This window comes from Buceros rhinoceros, unplaced genomic scaffold, assembly GCF_000710305.1.
Source record: "Buceros rhinoceros silvestris isolate BGI_N320 unplaced genomic scaffold, ASM71030v1 scaffold32464, whole genome shotgun sequence".
In the NCBI taxonomy this organism is placed as follows: Eukaryota; Metazoa; Chordata; class Aves; order Bucerotiformes; family Bucerotidae; genus Buceros; species Buceros rhinoceros.
The window spans coordinates 1-15,796 of NW_010407104.1; the positions used below are offsets into that span (position 1 = coordinate 1).

At 38.6% G+C, this 15,796-nt stretch overlaps 1 protein-coding gene across 1 annotated transcript in view; it reads right to left on the minus strand.

The window, feature by feature from the left end:
- Nucleotides 1–11,465: 11,465 nt before the first annotated feature.
- The window catches only part of DR1 (down-regulator of transcription 1, TBP-binding (negative cofactor 2)), a 10,963-nt gene continuing 6,632 nt past the window's right edge, over nt 11,466–15,796 (minus strand). Inside the window, 2 exon segments of the mRNA XM_010134368.1 lie at nt 11,466–12,541; nt 15,752–15,796. Coding sequence (XP_010132670.1) covers nt 12,395–12,541; nt 15,752–15,796 — 192 coding nt within the window. The 3' untranslated portion in view covers nt 11,466–12,394.

The window sequence follows — 15,796 nt, forward strand, 5'->3', positions numbered from 1 at the left end:
CCCGTGGGAAAGCGCTGACTCACGCCCGGGAGAGGCGCGAGTGCCCCGGCCCGGCCGCGCACCGGCAGCGTCTGCGCTCCCCTCACCTGGCGCAAGGCGAGGGGGAGAAGTAACCTACGCGGAAGGATTCTTCCTTCCTTCCTTCCTTCCTTCCTTCCTTCCCCCTCCCCAGTCCTCGCAGGTGTGTAAGTGACCCATAAGTTGAGGTTAGGGAATGCCAAGCCCGGTGGAGGAGAATCAATCACAGCACTGAAGGGCTAGAACAGGGAGTTTCCTCAGCAACCAGAAAAGGAGGGGGGGTTAAATCCTTGTCAACGGTTATTTTTTCCACCAAAGTGTCTGTGTTACGAAGCTACTAATAGAAAGAAAAGGCTTTGAAAGACACCCGAATTAAATTCTCCTCTCAATGCATCAATTTCTTGATTTTTCCTCTCATTTTTACTTCAAATCATTTTTATAGGCTGCAATAGAAACTCGGGAAAATTCTGCCGTCTTAAGTCTCTGTATCATGAAACAAAAACTACTTCAATAATTTTTTTGTTTCCAAGCCACCTCACACTTAGTTCAGGTTTAGTCCTATTTTCCAGATGACAGTAAAATGCAAATTCTTCTAGCTGGATATGAAATCATTGTATTGGAATAAGACTAACATCAGAGCTCATCGCGATCAGCAGATGAGATCACAGACCATCAGTGCCATTTCTGGTGTGAAATGTTTTAAGCGAGCCACGTTACACAAGAAATGCATTTGGGTCTGTGGGGATCCACAAAATGAATAAACGTGCCACATGCTGTGGTGGCCAACACGTATGTTTTAGCAAGCCAGCGGTCGTGTAACCCCCAAATTCCAGACCCTGAAGATTAAATTCCACACGTGGGCACATTTCGATTCAACTCTGACAAGTTAACTCAGTCGGTAGATTGCATGCGTTACTGAAAATACTCACCGGGCAGAACACGTGGGGAGGATTCAGGTAACGAGCCGGAAATATGCGATAAAAGTGATGAATAAATATACATTTGAATTTGTTCAACTTACACGACTTTCAGGATTAGGAAGAAATAATTTCCATTCAATGCTGTAAATTTCAATCAACATTTTGATTAGCTACCGCTTTGCCACACACTTTTCTATGATTGTTGAAAAAATATCAGAGATAACCTGGTTCAAAACATAACTAAGTAAATATTACAATAATTTGCTCATCTTATATGCTTTTAAATGTATCTCTTTAAAATTAATACCTCTGCTATAACTTGCTGCATATGTCGGGAGTCCTGACCACTTAGGTGAATTAGAAATTTGCTGCTGGCTTCAGATCAGCAAGGATTTTTCACTTTCCGGTCATTTGGGGAAAACTCATCTTTCCAGTCGTTTCAGTTTAAATACTTTGAGTTTAAATTTTCAGCCTTAGGTCCAGATGGAGTACTGAAAACGAATCTACTGGAAAATGGATCCTGAATTCTAGATCCATGGATCCAGAATCTTTGTAAGCCAGGCACTCACTTGGCACTCAGATTTGGAGTACTGGCCTTTCACTGCATGAAACATGCATCAAGAGAGCTTCAACATGCTTTTGATATATATATATATTTATTTATATTTGGGGTTGGTTGACTGACGACTCGAACCCTCAGGTTCTTTTACTTAACGCGAATTTAAGAATTAACTAATTACTCCTATTTCTGCAAAATGTGCAAGGCCAACCTTCTCAGCCTGTCAGGATTTGTTTTCAATTCAGAGCAATATAACAAAATTGAATGTTTTATGGTGATCTCTAGCCATTGCGTAAGAAGCAAACTGCAGCCTGTGGCAATAGGCACACAAATAAAATACTTCACTCCTCAGTAATGCCTAAAAGGCCTGATTCCGGCTAATGAGAGTTTAGCCCAGGACAAACAGGATTCCTCCTCTCCAAGCAGGGCTCTTCAAAAAGCATCTTTACAAGCCCTAGCGTAAAGCAAAACCAGGAGATGGACAAGGTTGCAGAGATCCTGGGTAACCTCACGTCCCCCAGAAGAGGTGGAGGGGCGGCTCTGAAATACTGTATCAAACGGGATAGGTGTTATCACAGCAGCCTCGGGGCTATAGCCATCTTCAAAGAGCGTACGTGTACTAGGAAGAGGAGCAGCGTTGCAAAGATATTACTGAACAGGCTTTGAACAGGCTGCACCCACAGGAAACTATCGTTACTTTAGAGCGTTACTGCAGTCCCGCTAATTATTCATGTTCAGAGGTTAACAATTAGACCTGGGAAGGCAGTTAAGTATTTCTTAAACTGATCTGAACATATTACTATTTTAAAACATTTAAAAAGTGAGCTTTTAAAGTCTGTGTGATGTAGGACCAGACCTTCATAACGCCTTTTACAGTGTGTTCGTATTTAAGAAAATTGAAGTGCAAAGCCTATTTCCGCCAACAGATCTCAGTGGCTTTATTAGTGTTTGAATTGAAATATGAGAACAACTGTTTTCCAGATCGGTTTCTGATTTTTAGTTTGCTTTCAACGTGTACTGCTTCCTAAAACAGAAGTACATATATGTGCCAGTTACATATATGGAGAAGTGCACTTCACTTCCACCTCTTCAGTAAAGAGAGGATCACAGCTTATTTCAGCAATACACTACAGAGGCAAGCTGGTTAAAAGAGAAAAAAAGCACCTAAGTTATCACAGAACCTGGAATCAATAAACAATATATCAAATACAATTTTAACTCACTAAAAATAACACAGAAGTCTGAGCAGCGTAACACTTACCATTTCCATTCAGTGAGAATTCTGACACCGTTAGGCCCCTGTCCTGCTGTAGGAGACTCCCACGTATAGACTGAGCTACCTCTCCTCCAGGTCAGCAGTTCAGGATGTGGAATAACCTAGCTGGAAAACGAGGGGAAGAGTCTGCTCCCTCTTCACAGGGTATTGCCGGATGTATTATAATTAATCATTTATATTTTCGACATTGTTTCCATTATTAGGGATTGCAACTGGCCCTAGGCTTAGAAGTCACTACAAAATACTACCCGACTGATTTTTAAAACATTAGTCGGGGGGTGGAGATCAGGGAGATTAGAAACGTCTCACTGAAGGGACTCAAGCACACATTAAAGACAAACATAAGTAATTTTTACACACAAAGGCTTTGTTATGAATTGCATTATTCTAGTATCCCTGTAAACCATTAGCATTTTCCGGAAGATGTCAGCAACTTATTTTCAGTTTAAAAAATATAACAGCTACAGTTATATGTAGCTGTTTTCCCCATCGTTGACTCATTAATGTAGGCTTTAAAAGAAAACTGCCTGATTTTACCCTTAGTCTGAATCCACATCATTCTGGTTATGCCGATAGTCATGTATTTTGTTACCGCTGTTCACTTCTCAGCTGAATCTGCTGCAGTTTACCAGTGTACCTAAGGATATTGTCTTGGCAGAACAACAATTTGCATCATTAATCTGGAGTGGCAGGAAAGCTGTCTGGCACTCCCTGTGGGCATGCTTTCTAAAGAGAGAAGCAGCTTAGCTTTCCATTGCCACAAAAATCAGCAGGACCAAACAAATTACTTCCAAATATCTTTCTCGGTGTGAGGTGCTATTAATCCTTTTCTCTGCTGGCCAGAAGTCTCTTTGTCATATTAAAATTGTATTTTTGCTCCATGAAGAAAACGGGAAGTGTTGCAAAAGCCGTAAGTATTCTCTTTTTGCTTCAAAACAAAAAGAATTTAGCTCACCCACCCGCCGCTTTACCAGCTCTCTAAGTGCTCTCATTTTTACCAATATTGATGTTCGTAATGCCCCCATGTAGTGACTGGGTAATCATTACTTTACAGCTCAGGAAATACTTTGAGACCAAGGAATAGGCATCTCGACACTTCAGCTTGTGCTGGAGTTCTCCACAGACTTCCCCTGTCTCCCAGAGGCTGGTGATTTAACCAAAACCAGCAGTATTCAATGAGCTCGTAGCTGTGCCCCTGACTAGAGGCTTACTTCCACTGGGTTCTTGTTTCAACTATTAGGCAAAATAAAGTTTTACTGAGTAATAATTTTTTTTTTCCCCAAGAAGAAAATTAGCAGGAAACTGTGTTAGTTAGACCACACCACCCCTGCTTTGAGGTAGAAGAAAACTGCACTTATTCGTGCAGGCACTCCTTAGGGTGACCCAATTCTAATTTTTCTCCTAATTCTGAATTTTCATAGGAAGAACTGTACCCTCCCCCTCCCTCCCCCCCCAGCTGCTTTCACCAGTCTGTGCTGATGTATTTTATGTAGCAGAAGAAAGGTACGTTTCTTCTTTTTCTCTTGTCTCAGCAGGCAAAACTGAAAGACATCACCAGTGATCAGCTAACAGAACTGAAAGGGCACTACTTACACCAGCTATAAATAGGAGGAAAATGAGAACTTCCATCCATTTTATGAAATATCCCATGTTCACTCTTTCTGCCTGCATTATAGCCAAGAGCACATCTTTCCATGCCATATGTGGCAGAGGAAACGTGGTGACAATCAAATAGCAATATTCTAAGCACAAACAGCCTCCTATTTCACTGGATTTTTTTCCCCAGTGGAGCAAGACTACCACATGATAACCGCATTTCCTTTTGATAATATACAACAGCATCCCAAACTGAAAGCTGGACAAAATATCAAGGAATACCCATTAATTATGATATCAAAATATGATTTTCAATTCTTTAACACTTGCATTATCTGCTTGAATACTATAAATCCATTTGCTTTTGTGGCACATACTTTCAGAATTGTATCAAAACATAACCATAAATGCTAGGGCTTCGCTACCTTAACTTCCACTATCTCCAGTTTGCCTAAGCCACATCATCTCCATTCTCCCACCAAACCATCCACGCATATTTCCTGACACGAACAGAACACTGACCTGTACCTAACATGCAGTTAGTAATAGCTACGGTGGATTCTATTCTATTAGCTACTGGAATAAAGATTATTAGTTTTGAGATAATAACCAAAGACTTGAATAGTAGCTGCTATCTGCATCGATTAGCCAGCAGCTTTCAAGCAGAGTGCGTGGATTGACATCCCGTATGAATACTGAAAGGTATAACGGGGAGCCCGTCAGGGTACTAATTCCAGCTGTAGTAAAATGAATGGTGCATGAATGTGTCGCTAAGAATTAGCGACACCCGTTTTCAGACTGGCTACAATATTTTACTATCATCTGACTGAATTACGATCAGAAACACAAATATATATGCAGGTTGTGCAAAATCTGCCTTAACACGTGAACATAATCCGTATCCTGGGTTCAGGTCATTAAAAGAGTTTTAATTGAAAAGTGGTTCATGAATGAGGACACGGTCCGCCGCGAGGTTCGGCTCACACGCCCAGCTGAAGCCCATCTCCTGCCCTCGACAGCCACCTGCTGGCACTGAAAGAGCCAACAGAACAACGTCTCGCCAAGCTGTTCCTGCTGTCAATCGGATCCTGTTTCACCGGGCAAGGTACGAGTTACACCAATTCGAAATTGAGAAGACCAAGGATCCCCGGACTGTCCTACCTTCCACACAGCTGCAGGCCTTGACCTCTCCTCTAAAGGACTTCATTTCAGCGGTCAGTTGTTTAATTTCAGGTGTCCTTCCCTTGTTTTTTTAAACCTGTGGTGGTTCCTCCTTTTCTCATAAGTTCATGCCTGCATTGTGTAATACCTCATTTAATCAATCCATAAAAAAAAAAAACAAACTTTGAAAACATCATAATCTGGAATGACACCCAAGAGTAATTCATGTATCCAAGAAAACTCTCTTCCTCTCACTATTAATCACTTTAAAAGAGCAGGAATCAGTAAATAAATCACCAACAGGAATGAGAACCGTGTGCTGTGCATAGAGTAGATATCCCACTAGGAAAATCCGTCACCTTTCTGTGTCTCCCTCTTGCATTAGTCAAGATAGCTACAATTCCATTTATCATTCTTACTTGTTCCAAGTGAGATTCTGATCAGAGACTAACTACAGAAATTTTGAAGAAATCCCAAAGAAACAAAACCAAAACAAAATTGCTTTGGAAGGAATGCAGAGCTCTGTTTAACTAAATTCAAAGACAAATGCCTGCTCTTGGGTCTTTTTGCAGATCAAATCTAACAAGTAGCCAATCCTAGCAAGAGTCTTGCCCTCCGCACTCCTCTCTCTTCACATATTCTTTCCTTTGAGACAAGGTCAGATGCAAAGATAAGAACACACACTACTTGTGAAGACTGTTCTTTTCCTTCCCTAACACACTCACCACCTTGCAGCCAGGGTTTTTCCCTTTGGATTTGCCACTACTCTCCTTACGTCCAGATTTTCTCAGTTGATGGATTTTTGAAAATGAAATAGACATAATATGAGGGTTCAATTGTTTTGCTGCTACCTTTGAGTCTTTAACAGCTAGTCCACAAAAAGAAGCTCTCATGTTGCTATTTCTTATGACCTTTTCTCACACTAAAAAACAATTTTCAGGTCTAAGTGAAAAATCTGACTGAATTTGAGGACTAAACTGCCCCTCTGTGTTGGAATATATACACCACTGAGGCAGGTTACAAAAATATATCTGAACACTGATACTTATGAAAAAAAAAAAAATCTATTTCCACCTTCAGAAGCTTTATTCTGTGCTCATAAAGGAGAAACTTTTAAAGTATGTTATTATAACACAGTCAATACTAGAGACTACATTTTAGGGCAACATCCAATTCTTAATCCCTTTTTCACAGGATTAAAGCAAAAACACAGTTCAAGCAATCAAGGAAATGCTCTCTCCCTCCAGGCTTGTCTGCAGCTATACCTCCCTCAGGACTCTGATTCATGCCCTAGATACTCTTCATCTATGAAGGGAAGCCAGTTCATCATTTTCCTGAGAGAAATGTTTGAGGGCGATTTTTGTCTCTGAATATCAAGCAGCGCTTTTAAAAAAGGTAAAATAACATTTTTCCACGTTTTGGAAAAGATAACTCGCCAATGGCAGTGACAGACTAAACGTTTAGCCCTGTTTTCACATCCTGCAGAGTAAACACCTTTCTCACATTCAGTCAAAAATTGCCACTTCCATTTTAATGATACAATATATTAAGATAAACTAATTTCATTTGTTTATACAGCTTTAGTTTTGTTTAAATTTTATTTAGAACTGTATTTTTTAAAACTATTTTTAAGCATCTCAAAAACTGTCAAATTTTTGTAAAAATGAAACCATGATTTTCCAACAGTTTTGCGTTTCAAAACATTAGAACATACTAAAAACATGAAAAGAACAAGTTATTCATTATTTCAGCATCATGAGTTAAACTGTACAGAACTTACCCAGCAATACCAATTAAACTACCACAGGTACAGGAAACATAACACCAGAGAACATGGAAGAGGTAAGTGTGTATTTAAGAAACAATTGTCTAAGTTTTTAATTTTGCCTGCCTGAAAAATAATTATTCCTGCATGAAAAGTCGTACAAGTTAGCTGTTCGCATTACAGGGAAAAAAAAGAAATCTTTTGCTTACATTCCTCCATCACCAGTTTTCTAACACCAAAGGAGTGAAGTCCCCTTTGCTGCAGGATGGGAGGGTAAAGACTCAGATTTTTTGCATTACTAACACTACCACTTCTCTGATAAATTTAGTTCTCTTCCATAGCTTACAGTGCTGCCTGAGAAATTTGTACCTGATGTAAAAAGGATGTTGATTTCTAATTCAGCTGTGGTTTTTGACTCAGTAGGTGACAGAATGAAACTTGAATACAGCATTAATGAAGCCAATCCTGGCCCATAACCAGCAATCCCAAGCACTGTGCTATTACACATAGATGCTTTCATCTCCGACAAGGACTTTTATAAACAAGCCTGTTCTCCCAATTAATTGCTGTCTAGACGAGTCATCCTTCCATGAAGGCTGACACGAACACAACATCTTTTTCCTCTATGTAGTGCACCACCTTTTAGTCCTGGAGCATATGAAGCGTTAACTTCAAACCACAGCTCAAATACCGACAGTATTACACCGGGCAGTGTAACCTTGCCTATGCCTACTTGATACTTGTACAATGCTTTGAAGATATAAAAACTTACGATTACAGACTAGTAGCAGTATTGAGCTAATACCACACCTGGACTAATTCCTCCTGATACAAGTGTGGAAATCATTCAGTTACACCATGCAATACCACCATGCCAAGAACGTTAAGTTACCCTAGGTGGGGACTGAGGGGGAAGGGGAGAAATCAATTACTTTCTCTGAAACAAGAAAAAAAAAATTTTGAAATATTACAAAAATAAATCACATGAACATTCAGCCTTAAAATTAAATGTAATATTTATATCATTTAATATACCTCATAAATCTTTACCCCAGATATGTAAAGTGTAGTTAGTAGCTCTTCACATTTAAAACTCAAGAAAAAGGAAACAGGTTGAGGCAAGTACTGTCAATCCTTACTTGAACACGTGGCTCGGGGATAAGTCTTCCTGTCACATTCCTGTAGCTGATGTGGCAATAAGTCACAGCCATGAAGAATTAGAATCAGATGTCCCTTTCCCCAACACACGCAGGAGCATCATCTGCAACATATTTCTACCCTAGTTTCACGTTTATACTAGACTCATGCACACGGCAAATCCCATGCTTACTGGTTTTATGAAGGATTGATGTAAGGGATCTGGTATATCCAGTTGACTTAACTGTTCTATCACTTTGCTGCAAAAACCTCCACTCCTCAAGTACCGGCTCAGTTGCATTCTAGCACAGGACCACAGAAAAGAACGGACTCCAATTCACGCATTCACTGGATCTATTTCTTTCCAGGAACGCACAGCTGTAGCATACTTGTTAACCCATGTACCCAAGGACTGGGGTAACCACTGCCAACGCCATTATTAAATTCTCAAAATTACTAATTTCTGTAGCTCTGTTCACATGGAACCAAAAAGAAAAAGCGTTCATTTCACTCAGAACAAGAAAAATATTCACACAAATATCTTATGAAAAGGAGTTTATCTTCCTGATTGCCAGCAAACCTTAAGCAGCCTACATTAAAGCTCACTGGCGCTCCTTTTCACACTGACTCATACCTGGCGTACTCTAGTCCCAGGAGGCACATTCTGAACAGACAGATTAACAGCGTAACACCAAAAGTAAACCGAACCACAGCATTCTTAACCTTTGGTAAGATGTTCCTCCTTCCACGTGGTTTGTGCGTTGTTTACACAAATTCTCAGTCCAACACTGGGAGACTAACATGAGGTGCATGTTTCAGGGTAAGGGTTTGCTGTTGCACAAGACACTTTATGCCCTTGACTTGTCTCTGTTTCAAAACTATGATAAGATCAACACAGGCATTGTTTTGGAGACTCCTCCTTAATAGAACTTCTACAAAATCTGAGAGCACCATTTATAACTGTGGCTTTCAGAGACTTTCTCTACTCTTGCAGAAATGCCTTTCCAGTGTTTCAACACCAGACTCAACTAGCCACATTTAAGTACTGAAATTCAAATACTATTTGAAGTATTTGATGTTTAGAATCCTTACGACACTTCCTTTGAAAGTACCTCGGAAGAGGAAATACAACTACATTCATTATCCACAATGCCATGCAGACATACGCTTTATTAAAATAACATAAAACAAAGATTTTGCAAGAAAGTCATTTAGTGAAAGCACTCTGAAACAGACTACCAGATTAATTAGGGGAAACTGGCAGATAATCTCATCAACTCAGTATTTAAGAAACAGACACATCCTTCTACATGTTTCCTCTGAGATGAAGTGACAACACAGTTCACTAACCAAACTTTACACTTTATGTATCTGGTGTACTAAAAAAAACCCAAACAAATAGTGGTACAACGAGTACCACAGTGGTCTTCAGTGAACAGCTAGGACATGAAAGCACGGTAAGAAAATAATACAAAATTCTTAAGGTTGTTGAAAGATCAGTGAAGATTATACTCCTGCAACCGCCAGAGTTTACTTTTTGTACTTCAGAGGGAATGGCTGAAACAGTACTCTCCAAACAAGACTATCTACATGGAACAGAAGACTAACATACATGTTTATTTCCCAAGCCTCTGCCTGCGGTCTTTGACTTCGTTACGCTGAAATATTTCAGTAGGTTATAGCCGATCTACAGAAGTTTTGTCCAACTTTTCAAGTTACGAAGGTCAGGCCATAAAAATACACATAAACAAAAAGCAACTCCCCAGAGGAAAGAATGCAGGCCAAGCCCGGAAATATTGTTTGCAAGCATTAACCACCCCAGTGAGCAGCAATGCCATCCAACAGCACTCGGGTTCTAAAGACTTTGGTCACAAGCGTTCAGTGGGTCAGAATAGCAGAGTTCAAGTAGTCTTTTTTTCTTTATAAACGCAATGAAGAACACAGACTATTCATCAAATATAAAAGAGATTTTATAAAAACACATCAGAATTTTATTGCTTGAAGAATACAGCATATGAAAAAGCACGAGAAACGTCCAAAAGAAAGGTCACGAGGATCCAAACATATTACACCATACATACCAGATGCAGTAAAATGTTAACCTGAATTCTGCATCAGAAAATAAAGGTGTGGAAATATACCTAGTATTATTTAAAAGGAAAAGATTCATTTAAAACAGAAAGTGTGAAGGTGTTACAGTACAAATTAGAAAAGCCAACACTGCACATTAACATTGTACCACTAGACTAGATTTTCTATCTTTGGTACTTAAACCTTTACAGAAAACCACTTCCTTGGTCAAACCTTGCCTAACGTTTCATATAGTATCCATGAAAAGTTTGTTTTGTTTGCCTTTTCTAAACTGAAATATTTAAACAAATACTTTTCCGAGTTTCACTGCATTAATGCACTTCTGGAAGCATTCGCATTTATTCAATATGCGAATTAATATACCTCAAATTTAAGTCAAAAGTCACTATGTGACTGAGATCTTATTATACGCCAATTGTACCTTCTTCAGATCTTCACGTAAAAACGGGCACACCATTTTCTGTTTGCATCCTTATGTAAACAGACTGCTGCAGCCCTCCTCAAGAACTCTAGGCAGAGGAACTTCCTGAGGACATAAGAGAACAATCTTCGCTGTTAGAGAGCTATGGGATCATCTACAGCAGCATGCAAGTGGCTTTTCTAGTCTGCTCAGATTAGTGTACCAGAAGATATGCCAGTATTACTTCAAGTAACACATTAAAACTCAGCAACGGACACTACTGTGCTTTATTTCAACACAAAGAACAGCTGCTCATCCATTAATCAACAGAACTTGCAAATCAACTATCAAAAGGACTACTACATCATTTCTGTTCCGTGTATTGCTGATCACTTTTGGGGAATAGTTCAAAAACCTGGACTTACCTACAAACCAATTTGAATGAAGAAAATGTTATCTTTCAACCATGTATTTTAGTAATCCAGTGGCAGTCGAGTCTGGAGAATGTAAGCATTATGCTGACAACAATGACGAACCAAGGTTAAATAAATTCCCTCTTTTACAGTAAGCATGCTCTTAGCTTCAGCTTTTGCCTTCTCAAGCTTGAATATTTAATCATTCCCAGCTACGTCAGTGGAACTAAAACAATTTTGTTTCATCAAGTTCCAGCTTTAGATTTCAACAATATGAGTAGATCGGGATTACAAAATACCATCAACAGCTAACATTAAACTGGAGTGAAGTAACAGAAGAGTTAGTTCTTCAAACCAGGCAGACTTTGAAGGGAAATATTCAGTTAGGACTGTCAAAGGATGCCATAATAAAACCATGGGTTTATTTTTTTCACCCCTATACAAAAAAATGACTGAATTTGTACAACTCCTATTAAACATACCCTTCTTCTAGCTTGGTGAAAATCTGTAGTTTTCAAATTTTAACAAGTGTGGTATTTGAGCATATATAGTATTTATTGCCATATACATCCTCATTTTAAAAAGAACTAAGAATTCAGACTCTACTACGCTGAACTCTGCTCTTCCCCCCATTAGCAGATTATGTCTACTGTACCACTCCCCCAAAAAACAATTAAAATTTCTAAGTAAGATTTAATAGTTTAGTTAAAAGGGAAGAAATGCAAATGTGGATTTAGAGTTTTTTGTATAAATCTCGCTATATTTTATAAACTTGTTGCTTATTGTAACACTGTTTATTGATCAAATAAATGATGCATTGCTATCTAAAATTTCCATATACACCATTAAAAATCCAAAGTTGATATGATACCGAACCTTAAATCTTCAAGAATTCAAAAAAAGACAGTTTATACATGTACAGCACACAACAGCAGACACCCCTAGAATACCAATTGCCAGTCCATTATGCATACAAACTTACAGGTAAGCATTCAATTCACTGTTTTCGTTGTGCAGGAAAAGTATTTCTTAGTAAAGACAAACTCAGCTGGTGAATTTCAGATATCATCTTCATCATCTTCATCCTGAGAGGATCCTGCCTGATTGGATGCACTGGCTGAGGCAGCAGCAAGCTGTGCCTGTTGAGCTGCTTGTTGCATCTGTAGCCATTCCTACTGCGCCAGTTCTGCTTGCTGTTGTCTAGCCTAAAAACATTAAATTTAATTGTTAAGGCCATACATGCAAAAATCTCTAGAGCACCTAATCTGTAAAAGCAGTTTTATCTGCACCTGCAGATTCCATTTGTATGATTTTTATTAATTGTACATTTACAAATACATCTAGAAGTACCTTAATTATTTGTACCAAGATGTTTAGCTATACTCTCTCTTCCTCTGAAGAGGCCACTATCTGGAGGATTTACAGTGACAAATCCTTCTAAAATAAGAAGCAGGAGCTAGTGTACCTAAGTTCCATGGTAAGTATTGTGCTGAACCACTTCCTAATGGGCAAATTTAAGTGAGGCAAAGAAATGTAAATTTTAGGCTTCGATTTCGAGAGATCTTAACATTTAATCACAGTTCAGAGATGAGAACAGCCCTATTTTGTTGATTATAAACACTAAAACTTGCATTTATGAAATCATCCAGTGATACCACAAAGGCACACATTATTACAGACACAAAGCAAGCCATTATCTTACTCTGCTAAGCTACTTTCCGAAAACAGGGCAATGTGAGGTCTTCTCAAATTCAGGTATGCAGATAGAGGATGGCTTTGCTACAGAAAGGAACGGTCCTTTACCGACAGGTGCAACACTTTCTAACAAACCATTTCAAACAGCTCAACTAGTGATCTCATTTTTCAGCCCAGGGTTTTCACTTGTTTTTCACCAACAACTGTTGATTTCAGCAGTACACTAACTGCGTTTAAAACAAAACTTCAATTTCTATTTTGAGTGAACATTAGGAAAAAGTTCTTAAAACTAAAAATATTCAGTCTATTTTTATAAGGCTGTAATGATTTCCTTTCTAATCCCATTGCACCCACTGAATTTTTCCAAAGCATCAAATTCTGCAGTTTTGCAAACTTCAAGATGCCAAAAGATGATGCTTTGGAAACTGATCAAAACCAGTTTATCTACTCAGTGAAGTGAAAAAATGGGAGTCTTCCCTGATTACAAGAAGCATTACGTTTTCTCAGTCTGTTCTAGCATTGAAAGAAAATACTTTTACGGAGGTAGAAATCTCTTCTCAATGAAGACTTTTCAGTATTTCAAACGGCAGTGAAGTTACAAAAGTCAGAAAACAGTTTAAGATGTTGTGAAGTTTTAAACAACGGAAGACAGCAGCACAGGAGAGGCATAAATATTTATCACAGATGTACTAACAATGGGGCTCCCTACTGACCCCACTACAATTAATTTTACTGTACACTCAACGAGGCAATACACACGCAAGCACAAGGCTCAGCACTTCACAGTGACACGTTGTCAGTGTCTACCCTCACTGCTGTTACAGTATCACTTACCTATTTCAAAAGCAGAAAGAAAAATCCAATTATATTGACTAAGAAGCTTTACAAGCATCTGGTAAACTTAACTCGTTTATTGCACTGATGAATTTTAGCGAGGAAACCTCAAAAAACTCCCAAATCTGTTAAGGCCCTTGTCTAGCATAGAAACTTAGAGAGGTGCGCGAACGTGAGGGTAAGACATTCCCCTGACTTCAAATACTTACAATTATCCAAGCTACACGTGTCAAACATTTGTAACATCAACAGGCAAGTATTTTAAAACCAGAGCAAGAAGTCACCATTAGTGTCACGCTCTAGAGTTTTAACAAAATTAGCACAAACATGTGAACACACACTGTGTAATTATTTTTAAGATAATTATAGCACCTCCAACAGCGCGTCACAACTAGTAATTTTGAAAATCTAGACTGCCATCTTCGAACCTAAGCAAAGATCTTCCGTATTACCAAAGACTATTAAAAACCCCCATTCATACAATCTTGTCAAACTTGCACGTATTGCCTTTTTTAGACATTACGGCACAGTATTATAGAATTTAAAAAGAACATACCTCAAGGAGTCATTCTTTAGATAAAGTGTGGCTCCCATAAGGTGGCCATGGTTTCAGCAATTTTAATTTTTTTGGTTTTAAGTGTTACTCAGGAGTAACCTTATTTGTACTGCTTTTTTATTTTGTGTACCATGCTAAGTTATTTCAACAACATAGTAAGTAAAAAACAGGGATCAAACTGACCATTATTTGTAAATCTTGCACTTAATCCCAGAAACAGCCCTATTGGTCTTTCTAATGTTAGTACAGTCAAACAAAAGTTAGGCAGGCATGGATTTATCACAACTAGTTCACTGCACACTGATAATAGCTACGTGGTACGCTGAAATTTTACATGCCTTAAAAATTCATCGTGCAACTTAAAAATAAAATAGATGGTCTATTGTAATATGAAAAACAACAATTATTGTTTTGGCAAGATATAAGTATAGCAAAGAGAGAAGGTCACAGTAATCACCCATGATAAGGCGTAACTGAATAAGCATTTTCACTAAAGGAAATTAAAGTATGCAAAATGAAAAAATAAGACTTGTGCTTTGGCTAAGAGGAAAGAGAAATCTGACATAATTTTCATGTCAGTTTAGGGTATGGGCTCCTTGTCAAACTAAGAGTAGTAGAGAGAAAGGTGACATAGAAAGATAAATAAAATTGGCTTTTAATCATTTGAACTTGAGGATGTTCATAAGCTATCTGGGAAAGCTGGGAAGGGAGAAGGCTGCAATGAAGGAGAATGTGTGCGTGTGTGCACACACAGCACTTGAGGACAAATGCTTTTCCTATGCCTGAATTGCCTCTTTAAAAATTAATGCATGAATTCACTCAATTAGAGTCTCGCCAAGAGTAAAGGAAGATGAGAAAGGGCAAATTAGAAATTTGGAACAATTAAATCTGTTTTTCAAAGCCTAAGAAATAACATCTGTGCACTGATGGTCAGAAACAGAAAAGATATTTTCACTTTTTAATGTATCGAAACGTAATTTCCTGGAACACCAGCTGTCATCCTTTTATTTTCTCAGCCAAGTAATTCTTAACGTATTCTCACAACAGAATGAAAAACCTCAGCAGCATCAAAACCCACGCTTTTCAAACCCAGAGTATAACATTTGTTTGTATACAAAGTCCTATATGTCACATCACAGAAGTAACAAGTAGCAGCATCTTATTTCTTGACTTGACACTCCCCAATTCAGACAAACTAAGATCACCAGCATCCTGCCACGGCAATTCAAAAGGAAGGGGATACTTCTTGAGGTGTGTGCATGTTTATGCGGCACTAGATCTGCAGCATTAATTATTTCAACCTCATCAGTACAAGTATTGCTTGACTTACTTTTGCAAACAATTCCTGTTGCTGCCTTAGAAGCTCTTCTTCTGG